At 35.8% G+C, this 14392-nt stretch overlaps 1 protein-coding gene across 2 annotated transcripts in view; it reads left to right on the forward strand.

The window, feature by feature from the left end:
- Positions 1-14392, forward strand: part of cpne7 (copine VII) — a 115477-nt gene that overhangs the window by 52162 nt on the left and 48923 nt on the right. For both annotated transcript variants that reach the window (XR_012382847.1, XM_687889.10), the window contains exons 6-10: positions 6748-6831; positions 6922-7011; positions 9383-9481; positions 9634-9720; positions 12933-12992. Coding sequence is in view for 1 of the 2 variants with exons in the window: in XM_687889.10 (XP_692981.4) it covers positions 6748-6831; positions 6922-7011; positions 9383-9481; positions 9634-9720; positions 12933-12992 (420 nt within the window). In the remaining variant the exon portion in view is untranslated. The remainder of the gene's footprint in view (positions 1-6747; positions 6832-6921; positions 7012-9382; positions 9482-9633; positions 9721-12932; positions 12993-14392) is intronic.

The raw sequence follows: 14392 nt of genomic DNA on the forward strand, positions 1-14392 counted from the left end.
CAACTGCCCTCCTCCCCCGTCCGCTGTTCACTTTCACTTACTTCTAAGATTCCCCAACCCTCTTCACTTTCGTCCGCGACAACCAGAATATGAGAATATGGTTCCTAGCAATATTGGCCTTGAAAATAATAACTTTTATTCTTCGTCAGTCTTATTACATGATGTAACTACAGAAGACTCGAGCTTTAAATAGGAAAATACGCAAAACATTTTGTTTACAATTTTTTAAAACAAAATGCTAATGGTCTAATCCGATTCAATTCATTATGCTAAGCTACGCTAAGAGTGACCCTGCCAGAACATGAAATTGGCTGGATTTAAAAATTGTTGGAGTCGACTGTTTAGCTGTAGTAGACTTGCAAAGTGAGCCTTTTAAAGTACAAATGAAATCAAAACTAACATATTGAAGTTGCTAGCTCACATTGCCAGTTTTGTGGTGAACAATTCATCTGTGCATTTCAATAAAGGTTCAAGTAACCCTGGAGTACTTTTTTTGAGATGTTTTGACAGATTTGTGTGTGTTGAGCATCAGTTAAGACAATGTTAGCACCTGTCAGCTTTAATTGTAGGGAAAACTGAATGATTTTGAGCTTTTGTCAGCTAATTTCTTCTTCCGGGTTAAAAAAATTGATTGAGATGGGATCAAAATCAATGGCGTAGCGCAAATCTGCAAGTGGAGTGATGATGCATCGGTTTCTCATTATTATTCATCAAGGAGTTTTCCTATCCTATGAGAAGACCCTGCTTCTTAATTATTCATGAGCACACATGCATCCCAAAGGCAAAGCAGACCTGCCAAGCTGGGAGACCCAATGACTGGGTGAGACATGGGTCGTATGTGTTTCTATGATCCACTGGGTTTGTTGCATGTTTTTCAACTCGATGCTGTCCGGGCCGATACAGCAAAGCTGTTGGTTTGTAGCAAGCATTTCTATCGGGAGAGCTGAACGAGAATTGGAGAATGGCAGACTTTTTCTTTTACCAGTGGAGTTCATTACCATTAGGTTACCATTGGGACGCATCGCCTTTATCCGAGCTGCTGTGTTCGCACATGTTTTAAATCCTCCAGATTACCAGAAGGGTTAATGGTTTGAATAGACAGTGCAAGAGACTGCATTGCTATCCACTGTGTCTTCATTCAGACCAATCTTTTTCCCCTGGACTGTCGGCCACTCCTCCATCTGCTCACAGCGCTCCACGCCCATCTAGGAGGAAGACTTAAACTCATGGCCATTTAAGAAAAAAAATGTGGCTTTGTAATCTTTAATTGAAATCTGAAAATTTTCAGTTTGTTTTCAGTTAATTTTCAGTGTTAAACTCTTAGATAACATCTGTCTGAGGCATTGGGCGTGGCTAACATTTAATCACGCCCTTCCAACTGTAAGTTTTTGACAGAGCTATGCTACCAAACAGCAATGGTGAGGAGGAGGTGTCTGTTAGGTTTTAACCTTCCAATTTATGCAGACTTATAGGTACCAAATGGATCCTTTAGAAACTAATAATGTACCAAGTACAAAAGTGTTTCTTTTGAAAGGGTAACACCCCAATGACAGCATTTGTACCTTAATTTCTGAAAGTGTTTTATACAATGTGCATATGTTTTGGGTAAACTAATCCAACATGTCATCTCCAGTTTGTTCAGACAAGATTTTTCCTGGTCAAATTCTTGGACATGCTGATACTGTAGATTAAACCTTGTTTAGTTGTGCTGGATGCAGAATATGGAACCACATTTTTTCACACATTACGTATGCATGAAAGCAGAAGCTATGCTGTCGCATCACTAATTTATTTCCGTCCTCGTATTGAGCTTGTCCTCCTGCCCATCAGAACATTAACCAGGCTAATTCTGAATGGCTAATGGTGGCAAGTTCCATAAAGCAATAGAACTGGGGGGAATGTGGGCGGGGGGTGGGGGTTGTTGGGGGCTAGGTGTGATTACTGCTTATATTGCAGTTATTGTTTTCACATTTTACCCTCAGGTCTGGTCATTATTGCTCATTGGATTACAGTGCTTAACATGTGTCTGTTAGGAATTAGTTAATATGTTCATCCTAAATGTTTTGGATTATTTACAAATAATTATTTACGGAAAGTATTCATAGCACTTTTTTCCACTTTTTTTATGTTAAAGCCTTATTCCAAATTAGATCAAATTGATTTTTTATAAATAAAATATTTTTGATAAATAAAATTTATTTATAAATTGATATTATTTTATTGAGCTCAGGTACATTCTGTTTTCACTGATCATTCTTGAGATGTTTCAGCAGCTTAATCTGTGTTCACCTGTGGTAAATTCAGTTGATTGGACATGATTTGAAAAGGCATACACCTGTCTATTTAAGGTCCCAGGGTTGACAGTGCATGTCAAAGCAAAAAATAAGCTTGAAGACAAAGGAATTGTCTGTAGACCTCCAAGACAGGACTGTTTCAAGGCACAAGGCTGGGGAAGGTTCCAGAAAATTTCTGCTGCTCTGAAAGTTCCAATGAGCACAGTGGCCTCCATCATCCATAAGTGGAAGATGTTTGGAACCACCAGGACTCTTCCTAGAGCTGGCCGACCATCTAAGCTGAGTGATCAGGGGAGAAGGGCCTTAGTCAGGGAGGTGATCAATAGCCCGATGGTCAATCTGTCTGAGCTCCAGCGTTCTTCTGTGAAGAGAGGAGAACCTTAAAGTAGGACAACCATCAGGCCTGTATGGTAGAGTGGCCAAAAGGAAACCACTCCCCGCCTGGAATTTGCCAAAAGACATCTGAAGGACTCTCAGACCATAAGAAACTAATCTCTCTGGTGATGAGACTCAAATTGAACTCTTTGGAGTGAATGCCAGGCGTTACGTTTGGAGAAAACCAGGCACCACTCATCACCAGGCTAATAGCATCCCTACAGTGAAGCATGGTGGTGGCAGCATCATGCTGTGGGGATGTTTTTCAGCAGCAGGAACTGGAAGACTAGTCAGGATAGAGGGAAAGATGAATACAGCAATGTACAGAGACATCCTGAATGAAAACCTGCTTCAGAGTGCTCTTGACCTCAGACTGGGGTGACCGTTTATCTTCCAGCAGGACAATGACCCAAAGCACACATCTAAAATATTGATTGAGTGGCTTCACAACAATTCAGTAAATGTCCTTGAGTGGCCCAGCCAGAGCCCAGACCCAAATCCTATTGAACATTTCTAAAGAGATCTGAAAATGGCTGTACACTGTCGCTTCCCATCCAACCTGATGGAGCTTGAGAGGTACTGCAAAGAGGAATGGGTGAAAATTCCCAAAGACAGGTGTGCCAAGCTTGTGGTGTCATATTCAGAAAGACTTGAGGCTGTAAGTGCTGCCAAAGGTGCATCAACAAAGTATTGAGCAAAGGCTGTGAATACTAATGTACATGTTATTTTTTAGGGTTTTATTATTATGGGGTATTGTGCATTGAATTTTAAGGAAATAAATAAATTTAATCAATTTTGGAATAAAAAAAATGATGAAAAGTAAAGCGCTATGAATACTTTCTGGATGCACTGTATGAGCTGATTAGCGTTTCTTCTTCGCACCAATCTTCAAACCCCACAGTTGGCTTTGTCCTGGTCCGGATATCACAGCGAGAGGATGGATGGAGTCTAATAAACGGCAGAACAATGGCTGTGCTGCTATCTCTGGACAGGATCTGTCTGTTCAAATAACACTGGGTTTCTCTGAGTACAGCCTGATATGATTTGAACAGAATGGACATATTAGCAAATCAAAGTATATTGGACTTCATGACGGCTTCTGCACGTGACGCGCTCTAGACAAGTCGGCGCCTTTGAAGCGAATGCCATTTCTCTTCATGAACAAGCCGCTAATGCATTTTGAATCGGAAAGTCGCTCTGGGTTATGTGACATTTATCAAAGACTCTTCACTTGCCAATTTCTCTGTGAATTTTAATGATTCATTTAGAGCTGTACCTTCACATAGGGTTCTTTGTAGATATTAGCAAGTATTTTGTCTTTTTTTAGGGGCCATTGATCGCTCTTTTATCAGATCATAAAAGACAAGCACTGAATTAACCTTTAATCAGTGCATTTAGCCATCTGTCAAAGCAAAATGCCACACACACACACACACACACACACACACACACACACACACACACACACACACACACACACACACACACACACACACAAATCAAGTCTCTTGGTGCCTGGCAGCTTTAAATGTCTTCTGGGAATAATGAACAGGCAAGAATCATCATAACTCCATGAATACAACGGAGGTGTGATGCATGTGATGAATGCGAACAACAGACAAATCACTTGTCTAAATCAGTCTTCACTCAAACCACTGGCAAGATGTTACCTTGACAACCAGATCGAGGCGGCACCTCCTCTTCCAGCGTCCCTGTGGAGATGTCGCACACTAATGCAGCGAGAAATGGAGATATTAAATGGCTCGTTCTTTGCTCTCGCTCCCTTTATCTCTCTGCGCCTCATTCTCTCTCTCTCTTACACACATAATGCACACACACTTAGGAATAAAGTCCTCTGTGGCTTCTCCGGAGAGCTGCAATTCAGAAACCTTATGCTGAATGATTGTTTCAGACAGTACTGTTGATTTGATTTGTCACAGCTATGAGTGCCACCCAATATTGGGTGTGTTGCTTGTCTATATTTTACTTTTAAGTAAGAAAAGCAATTATTAAATGAAAACAAAACAGTTTCGTATTATTACACTGAATGATTTTAGCTATTTCATTGCTGACAACAGTCAAAAGTCATATCAAAACAAAGCTGAAGGCTTTGTGCAAGATTGAACTACACGCAGTAGCAGTTTGAGGACATAAAAATTGACAAACGTCTTGAAATGAAACATCTGAACTGTTTCATGGAGTCTGGTAACTGCTGCATAAGCATAATAATTGAGTCTAATCTGTTGAATTATTGGAAAATAATGTAATTTCACTTCGCCATCACCTCCTCAGGTTGTTTTCAAAGGCCCATCATCGATCAATCCTTAAATGTAAACTCACTGGCCACTTTATTGGGTACACCTGACCAACTGCTCGTTAACGCTAATTTGTAATCAGCCAATCACATGGCAGCAACTCAATGCATTTAGACATCTTGGCTGTTTCTCAATTCCAAGAACGCAGAGGACGGACTTGCGTTCTTGTGGAGAATGGTCTTGCCAGGTGTCTTCGGAAGAACGAACTCAGGAGACCGCGAGGGCAGAGAATGCGTGCTTTGAGAAATGGGATGCTGCGTTCTTCCTGATGGTCATGTGACCTTCACGTGTTTTAAATGGAAATTATTTAAACATTACAGCACTCATACAATGATTTATGGTTTCCCCCCCTCTTCAAAATATATACTTTGCATAAAAACATTATAAATATACTCTGCACAATATAAATAAATAAATTCTTTTTCCACTTGAACATTTCAGTTTTAAATATTTCACAATAGTTCAGTATGTTATGCAAGTGGCTTTTACAACACAGAAATATGATGAAGATTAGCTAGTAAAGAGTTTGGTGGATTTGGTAGACATTCTTCTGAAATCCTTGACATTTTGGACCAGTCAAACAAGTACCATTCAGATGAATAGTAACCCAGCTAATTGAACGTTCTCAGAACATTCCTAAAAATTGTGTACAGTGGTGTAAAAAAAGTGTTTCCCCCTTATTTGCATGTTTGTCAAACTTCAATGTTTTAGATCATCAAACATATTGAAATATTAGTCAAAGATGACACAAATGAACACATCATGCAGTTTTTATTTATTTATTTATTTATTATTTAGAGAAAACAAAACACAAAATTACGTAGACCCATGTAAAAAAGTGTTTGTCCACTAAACCTAATAACTGATTGGGCCACCCTAAGCAGCAACAACTGCAATCAAGCAATTTCGATAACTTGCAATGACCCATTTACAACTTTTTAGGGTCATGTCACAGCATCTTAATTGGATTCAGGTCAGGACTTTCACTAGCCCACTCCAAAGTCTTTTTTTGTTTTTTTGATCATTCTCCTGATCTTCAGCTTGAGGTCACTAACACATGACCATTCTTCTTTAGGATATTTTGTTACATCAGAACTCATGGTTCCATTTATCACAACAAACCCAGACCATCACGCTACCACCACCACATTTAACTGATGATGTTATTTTTCTAAAATGCAGTGTTACTTTTATGCCACACATAATGGGGGTGACACACCTTCCAAAAAGTTAAACTTTTATCTCGTCAGTCCACAGAGCATTTTCCCAAAAGTCTTGGGAATCATCAAGATTTTTTTCCTGGCAAAACTGAGACAAGCTTTTATGTTCTTATTGCTCAGCAGTGAACTCAAAAAGATGGATTATGGCTTTAGTTGGTCCTAAGAATGTAACTATGTTTAAATAAAAAATTTCAGGAGGGTGGGCGGGGCAAAGACTTTCCCACACAGGGCTATGTAGTTTTGTTATCCTTTGCTAAAAAAATCTTCATTTAAAAACTGCATGATGTGTTCTCTTGTGTGATCTTTGATCACTATTTAAATTTGTTTGATGATCTGAAACATCAAATAAGAAATTAGTGAGGGGCAAACACTTTTTTAAATCATTAAATAATAATAATAATAATAATAGAGTTATATAAACGTGTTTAAAAAGGACAAGGAATTCTTTATCCTTCATAAAAATCATTCATGGGCTCTTTAAGAAAAATTATCCATTGCTTTGCTTTGCTCTAAAGTGTTTTGAAAATCTTTTCGACTCTACAGGACCTCTTCAGCAAGTCAGATCCATTCTTGGAGATTTACCGAATCAATGATGACGGCACAGAACAGCTTGTACACAGAACTGAAGTAAGTAGTTCCACATGTTGGCATAATGAGCTTTTTTCCTGCATAATTTATCTCTTTAGTTTATACAGTGGTTTTAATTTGTATCTACAGGTGATTAAAAACAATCTGAACCCTGTGTGGGAACCCTTTAAGGTGTCTCTCATTTCCCTGTGCAGCTGTGACGACGAAAGGAAGTTAAAGGTAAATATTAATAGATAAGGTCACTCATTTTGTACCTAACCTATTTGACTGATTTACATCCGTAGAATAAAACAGAGATGTCTAAGTGTTGATTTTATATGAATGAACATTTAAAAACCTAATGTAATTTCTACATCAAAAAATTTAATTCAGGCAAGAACAACAATTAAATGAAAGCTTTTGCTCACAAGGATGCTTTGACTGAACAAAAACACTGACTGATACAGTGTATTGTGTGCCTACTTCATTACTGCTTTGTAGGTATAATGTTAACATAATGTCTGTAACAAGAAATCCATTATGCTGATGATTTAAAAAAATAGTAGATCAAACATATTTAAAGTATTAATTCAGTGCTGGGCGTTACAGTGGCGCAGTAGGTAGTGCTGTCGCCTCACAGCAAGAAGGTCGCTGGGTCGCTGGTTCGAACCTCGGCTCAGTTGGCGTGTGGAGTTTGTGTAGAGTTTGCATGTTCTCCTTGAGTTTGCGTGGGTTTCCTCCGGGTGCTCCGATTTCCCCCACAGACCAAAGACATGCGGTACAGGTGAATTGGGTAGGCTAAATTGTCCATAGTGTATGAGTGTGTGTGTGTAAATGTGTGTGTGGATGTTTCCCAGAGATGGGTTGCGGCTGGAAGGGCATCCGCTGCGTAAAAACTTGCTGGATAAGTTGGCGGTTCATTCCGCTGTGGCGACCCTGGATTAATAAAGAGACTAAGCCGACAAGAAAATTAATGAATGAATGAATGATTCAGTGCTACATTGTTTAAGTAAAATGTATTTACTTGAAGCACTCCATTCTTCTAAGTAAACTATATAAAATGAGCAGATTTTAATTAATTACGTAAAGAAGCATTTCTTTTAACATACGTTATTGATTGACCTATATCAGCATACAGTATATATGAACTTAATTTTATTTTTTATTAACAACTGTTTATTGAGTTTTTCAGGAAACAATATAAAACGGGAAAAAACAAACAAGTGTAAATTTAAAACCCACTCCCACCCATCCCACCCCTGGTAGAGTTCAAAAGTATAAAATAATAATAATAATAATAATAATAATAATAATAATAATAATAATAATAATAATAATAATAAAAATAATAATAATAATAATAAATAAACAAATCAAATAATTTTACAAAGGAACTTTACAAAGACTTTAAAAAGGATGACACAACACCAAAGGCTGGATGCCATATCGTCACCTTAGAATTGTAAGGTTCTATCTGCATTCTTAATGATTTTGAGATATTGAGCTTTAAAGTTTTTGCATTCCATAGCAAACAGTATGCGTGTAACATTTGTTTTTTTTTATAAAAAGCATTAAAAAGCGAACAACTTATAAAAAAACATCCCATAATGTAAATAAGTCGTCATTTAATAAGATTATGTCAATAACTAAATTTTGACGAAAATGTCAGATAGAACCTTATAATTCTAAGGTGAGGATATACTGACAGTTTTCATATTAGCACCTTGTAAACCGGAAGTTCAGAGTTCCATCAAGTGAATGTCCAACAAATACACAGTCCAGGTTCGTCTGTCCATAGTATGAGGAGGATTCCAGCAGTTGACCAGCAATTTTTTTTTCGCTGCTGTGAGATCAGTTAACAGAAGACATCTTTGTTGAACGGCCAAAGTGAGGTCCCAAAAGTCATTCATGAAAAAATGACGTGGTGTCAAACATATCTCGGTTCCCAAAAAGTATGATAAATCCTGTGAGAGCCAGAAAGGTCAGAGAGAGGGACATTCCCAAAAGAAATGTAAAAAAAATGCCTAACGATCCTTGTAAGCAGAAATTACAATTAGAAATAGATGAGAGAGATTTATATAAGAACTTTTCTTTGGAGTCAAGTAGAACCTATGCAGCAATTTCCAGTGTATAATTTGGTGATTAGGATTTCTAGAAGACATTTTAAACATCTCCCATACCTGATCTGAAAATAAAATGTGGACATCCTCATTAAGGTCCTTAGCCCAAACAGTTGTGATAGAGGTTTGTATGAATGCTCAAGAAGAAAAAGATAGATAACTGGTGCAGAGGAGGGAGATTTGTTAGAAGGAAGGATTAATTTACGTAATGGGTGAATTAATTTTAATGTCTTAACCAAATCCTAATTTTTAATGTTTTGTAATCATAATTTAAATGGTTATATTTTAAAAAAACATCGATAGTTATATTTTTACTTTTTAAAAATGTTGTTTTTTCAATTGTTTTTTATTTGTCACTGTTCATGTCTGTTTTATGAGACTATTTTGGTACATTTTTTTGGAATAATTATCCCTTTAAGAGACTAATTTAAAGAAAAAAACATGAGAGACAAATGAGTTAATTAGTTGTTGTAATTGTCTGTGCACCGCAGTGCTTAGTCTGGGACTACGACTCCAGGGGAAAGCACGACTTCATTGGTGAATTCTACACTAATTTCAAAGAAATGCAGAAGATTTCTTCAGGAAACAAGGTCAGTGTTTGATATCGGCCACTGCCGTTTTCCCCCAAGAGAGCTAGAATGGATTAAAGAAATGTCACAAGCCTTCTGCATGTGTGGTTAAAGTGACTCGGCTGCAGTGCAACCTTCAATTTTCAGCTCACCTCTTTGATCTCGTCCTGAAGGTCACGTGGGAGTGCATCAATCCCAAATACAAGCTGAAGAAGAAGAACTACAAGAACTCAGGCTTGGTTATTCTCAGCGATCTCAAGGTACGAGTCTGACACTTTGTGATTTACAGATGTGTCATGCTTGTTTTAGGGATGCTGTATACTGCGCACAATAGCGGCTGCGAATGAAATGACAGCAGAGTTATTATTGTCGTGGGTGTGACAATCAAGCTCAGCCTAAAGACATCAGTGGGGCGGGAAGAGGCGAATGCACTCTCCTGGTTTGTCTGCGTTCACATTGAGAGGAGGTTTATTTATAGAGTAAAGTTTAGATTTAAGTCGGTGGTTGTTGTTGGGTTTTTGAACCTTATCACATTTTCATTACATTTATTTTTTAAATATTTATCAAGACTTTCGTTTGTGTTCATGTATTGTTTGTCCCATTAATATATTTAATAAATTAATATACAGTTGAGGTCAAAATTATTAGCCCCACTGTGAATTTTCTTCATCAAATATTTCCCAAATGATGTTTACCAGAGCAAGGAAATTTTCACAGTATTTCCTATAATATTTTTTCTTCTGGTGAAAGTCTTATTTGTTTTTATTTTGGGCTAGAATAAAAGCAGTTTTAATTGTTTTAAAGCCATTTTAAGGACACATTTATTAGCCCCCTTAAGCAATATTTTTTTTGATAGTCTACAGAACTAACCATTGTGATACAATGACTTGCCTGATTACCTTAACCTGCCTCATTAACGTAGTTAAGCCTTTAAATGTCACTTTAAGCTGAATACTAGTGTCTTGAAAAATATCTAGTCAAATATTATGCACTGTCACTGCCACTGTAGGCAAAGATCAGTTATTAGAAATTAGTTATTGGGACTATATAAGTGATTGAGGCATATTATACACCCAGCACAATAAGGTGCAAGACGTGTTTTGCATGATTTGTTGCTATTTTCAGACCAACGCAACCCTAATTTTACGTTTTGTAAACCCTAATTTTATGGGTGTGCTGATCTAGAAAATAGGTGTGTTAAGATGCAATGTTGGCGCCTTGCTATTTTGAGAAAACAGAAATAGACTGCGCCATTGACCAAAAAAAGCTGGTCTAAACTCCATCGCAGAGCATGTTACTTATGCATCTATGCAGGTTCAAAAGCTTAATACACAAAGGATGTACAGCAATACACAAATATCTTTATATACAGTTGAAGTCAGAATTATTAAACCCCCTTTAATTTTTAAAAAAAAAAAAATTCCCAAATGATGTTTAACAGAGCAAGGACATTTTCACAGTATGTCTGATAATATTTTTCTTCTGAAGAAAGTCTTATTTGTTTTATTTCGGATCGAATAAAAGCAGTTTTGAATTTTTTAAAAGCCATTTTAAGGTCAGAATTATTAGCCCCTTTTAGCTATATTTTAATTAGATAGTCTACAGAACAAACCATCGTTATAAAATAACTTGCCTAATTACCCTAACCTGCCTAGTTAACCTAATTAACCTAGTTAAGCCTTTAAATGTCACTTTGAGCTGTATAGAAGTGTCTTGAAATATATCTAGTCAAACATTATTTACTGTCATCATGTCAAAGATAAAATAAATCAGTTATTAGAGATGAGTTATTAAAACTATTATATTTAGAAATGTGATAAAGAAGTCTTCTCTCCGTTAAACAGAAATTAAGAAAAAAAATTGGGCTAATAATTCATTGGAGCTAATAATTCTGACTTCAACTATATATATATAGCAAAAGTGGATTTGGACAAGCCCTTAATGTTTTTGTGCCATGCATGCGCTTTAGACTTTGCGCCTAGATTGTTAAAATAGAGCCCAATATGTTTAGAAATGTGATCTTCTTTCCATTAAACAGAAATTGGTGAGGAAAATATACAGGGAGCTAATTTTATAGGAGGGCTAAAAATTCTGACTTCAACTGTATATATATATATATATATATATATATATATATATATGGAATTATTTTTAAATTAATGCTTAAATGGTGAATATATTCAGTTTTGGGAAAACCAGACAAAAGGCCAAACTATTAGGCTTGGCAGGTTGACTAGATGAAGATTTATATAACAGCACCCTTTGCCCATTTCACTTGCAGCAGTTTCTTTATTTCTCAAACTCTGCAAAAACGCCTGGGAAAAACAAACACTGAAAACACAAAAATTCAATGATAAAACACTTTAGATACGCAACATTAAGTTTATAATGTTGTTGTTGCTGCTGGCCTGCAGTTTCTTTTTCTTCGGTATAATATATAGATTTTAATTTACTTGTACACACAGACACACACATGCATGCACACACATACATACAGTTGAAGTCAGAATTATTAGCCCCCCTGTTTATTTTTTCCTTAATTTCTGTTTAAAATTGAGAAGATTTTTTTTAACACATTTCTAAGCATAATAGTTTTAAATACTAATTTCTAACAACTGATTTATTATATCTTTGCCATGATGACAGTAAATAATATTTGACTTGATATTTTTCAAGAAACTTCTATACAGCTTAAAGTGACATTTAAAGGCTTTACTAGGTTAATTAGGAGTCCGGTGAAACACGGCTCCTCAAAAGACTTGGAGATCATCCTCCATGTTCAGTTCTGGTCTGTAATTATTTTAAATGTATTTGAGTGCTATAAAGGTGTCAGAAAGTTTAACCTGGTGCCATAAAATCAATCTACTGCAGCTGATAATTCTAATTGTTTCATAAAAACAACATTGTCCCGCAACCCCCCAGGGGGTCCCGACCCCTACTTTTGGAACCACTGTTCTAGTGGACATGTAAAAGAAGGACGTGTATCTGAAACATACATTAAAACATTCGCCATGTAACGTATTTTAAATGCACAAAATGCAGACAGCACCCTCTAGTGCATTTGTCATCTGAAACGTGCAAACAAACGTCCCCAGAGCAACGTATTTTACGTTTTGCACTCTGTAAATAAAATTCCTGCTGTCTTATTATTTTTGTTGTTGAATCAAATGAACTTTTCTCGTCATCTCAACTTTTATCAATCAAAAATGACTAAAATATTCAGTTAAACTTTAGGATTAAGTTTAACATTAAGTTATTTAAGTAAGTTAAAGCAACTCAGAAATGTTTGTTGTCTCGACTTTTTGTCATAACATTTTTTTACAGCGTACAAATGTAGACTGAGGCACATATTTCTATTAAGTCTTGGCTGGCCAAAGTTTGCAGGTAGTTTTCCATGTAATGATTTCTGGTGAGCCAGGCAGATAAATGTAGAAGGATTTCTGAATCTCACCATCCCTTCTTTATTTTGCAGCTTCACAGAGTCTATTCCTTCCTGGACTACATCATGGGAGGCTGCCAAATACACTTCACAGTAAGTGGGAACAGCAGTGCGCTCCGCATTTAGCAGCGCAGTGTGATCCAGACTCTTCACAGATTTACTGCCCGCATTCTCCATCAAGCATGTTGATGCTAATGCCAGACTTGGGTGACTGATAACTGCCTCCTCACACAAACACAACTCACATATAGTCGATTATATGTGATTTGTAAAAAAAAAAAAAAGGTAGTCCAAGTCTGTTGTTTGACTGTAAAAACTATGGGAGGTTGTTTTCACCTTGTAATTACAAATATGGTAATTGTGACTTTTTTTAGATCTTACAATTCTACATCTCTTATAATTACGCAGTTATAAAATCATATATTGTTTTTTTTATATATTTATTTATATATTAATATTGAGTAAAATAAGAGAGTACTGCAACATTCAAATGCAGAATATGAAGAAATAAAGTCAGAATTGCAAAACAATTTTAAAAAATGTGAAATTGCTAGAAATAAAATCACAATTCAGAGAAAAAAAACAACAACCAGACATACTAAATATTAGCTGTGTGGGTTTAATTGTGTGTGTTCATTTGTACATATTTTAAGTCAGTTGATCAGATCAGTCAGTTGATCAATTTTAAAAGACTAAAATACAATAAAAAAAAAATAAATAAATAAAAATAAAATGAAATAAAATAAAAAAATAAAATAAAATAAAAAATTAATGCTATAAACTGTTTTATATAATGTTTTATTTTAAATATGTCTATGTGTTGCCATTTTTAAAGTCTAATCCACAATTCTGACCTTATGCCTCACAGAATCCTTCAATTTATATCTTGAAATTGCAAGTTTATTGGCTCTCTTGCAATTCGGATTTTAATTTTCACAATATTTCTGTATTGCAAGTTTATATCACTTTTTTTTCTGGGACATATAACTGATGAATAGAGGGTTATTTATATGCAGTTTTTGACATGGTCAGTTTGCTCATGAGCTCACCTTGTACAGTGTTGTACTTATGATAATAAGCGCTCAGGTTAGAGTTTGGTAAAACAAGGTTCCACAAAAAAATTTAAATAAATAAATAAAAAAATAAAATGGAAATAATTATAATGCTTGATTAATTAATGCATACAAGTCAAACGGAATAAAATCCTAAAATGTATGCTTTAAAATAAGGTTACAATTCAGAAAAAAAGTTAGAATTGCAAGATATACACTTTTTATATAATGTTTTTTTTATATGTTTATATTTTGCAATTTTTAGAGTCTAATCCACAATTCTGACCTTATGCCTCACAGAATCCTTCAATTTATATCTTGAAATGGCAATTTTATTGGCTCTCTTGCAATTTGGATTTTAATTCTCACAATATTTCTGTATTGCAAGTTTAGATCTCACTTTTCTTTACTGGTACATATAACAGATGAATAGAGGGTTAT

Source organism: Danio rerio, chromosome 7 (genome assembly GCF_049306965.1).
Source record: "Danio rerio strain Tuebingen ecotype United States chromosome 7, GRCz12tu, whole genome shotgun sequence".
Taxonomy (NCBI): domain Eukaryota; kingdom Metazoa; phylum Chordata; class Actinopteri; order Cypriniformes; family Danionidae; genus Danio; species Danio rerio.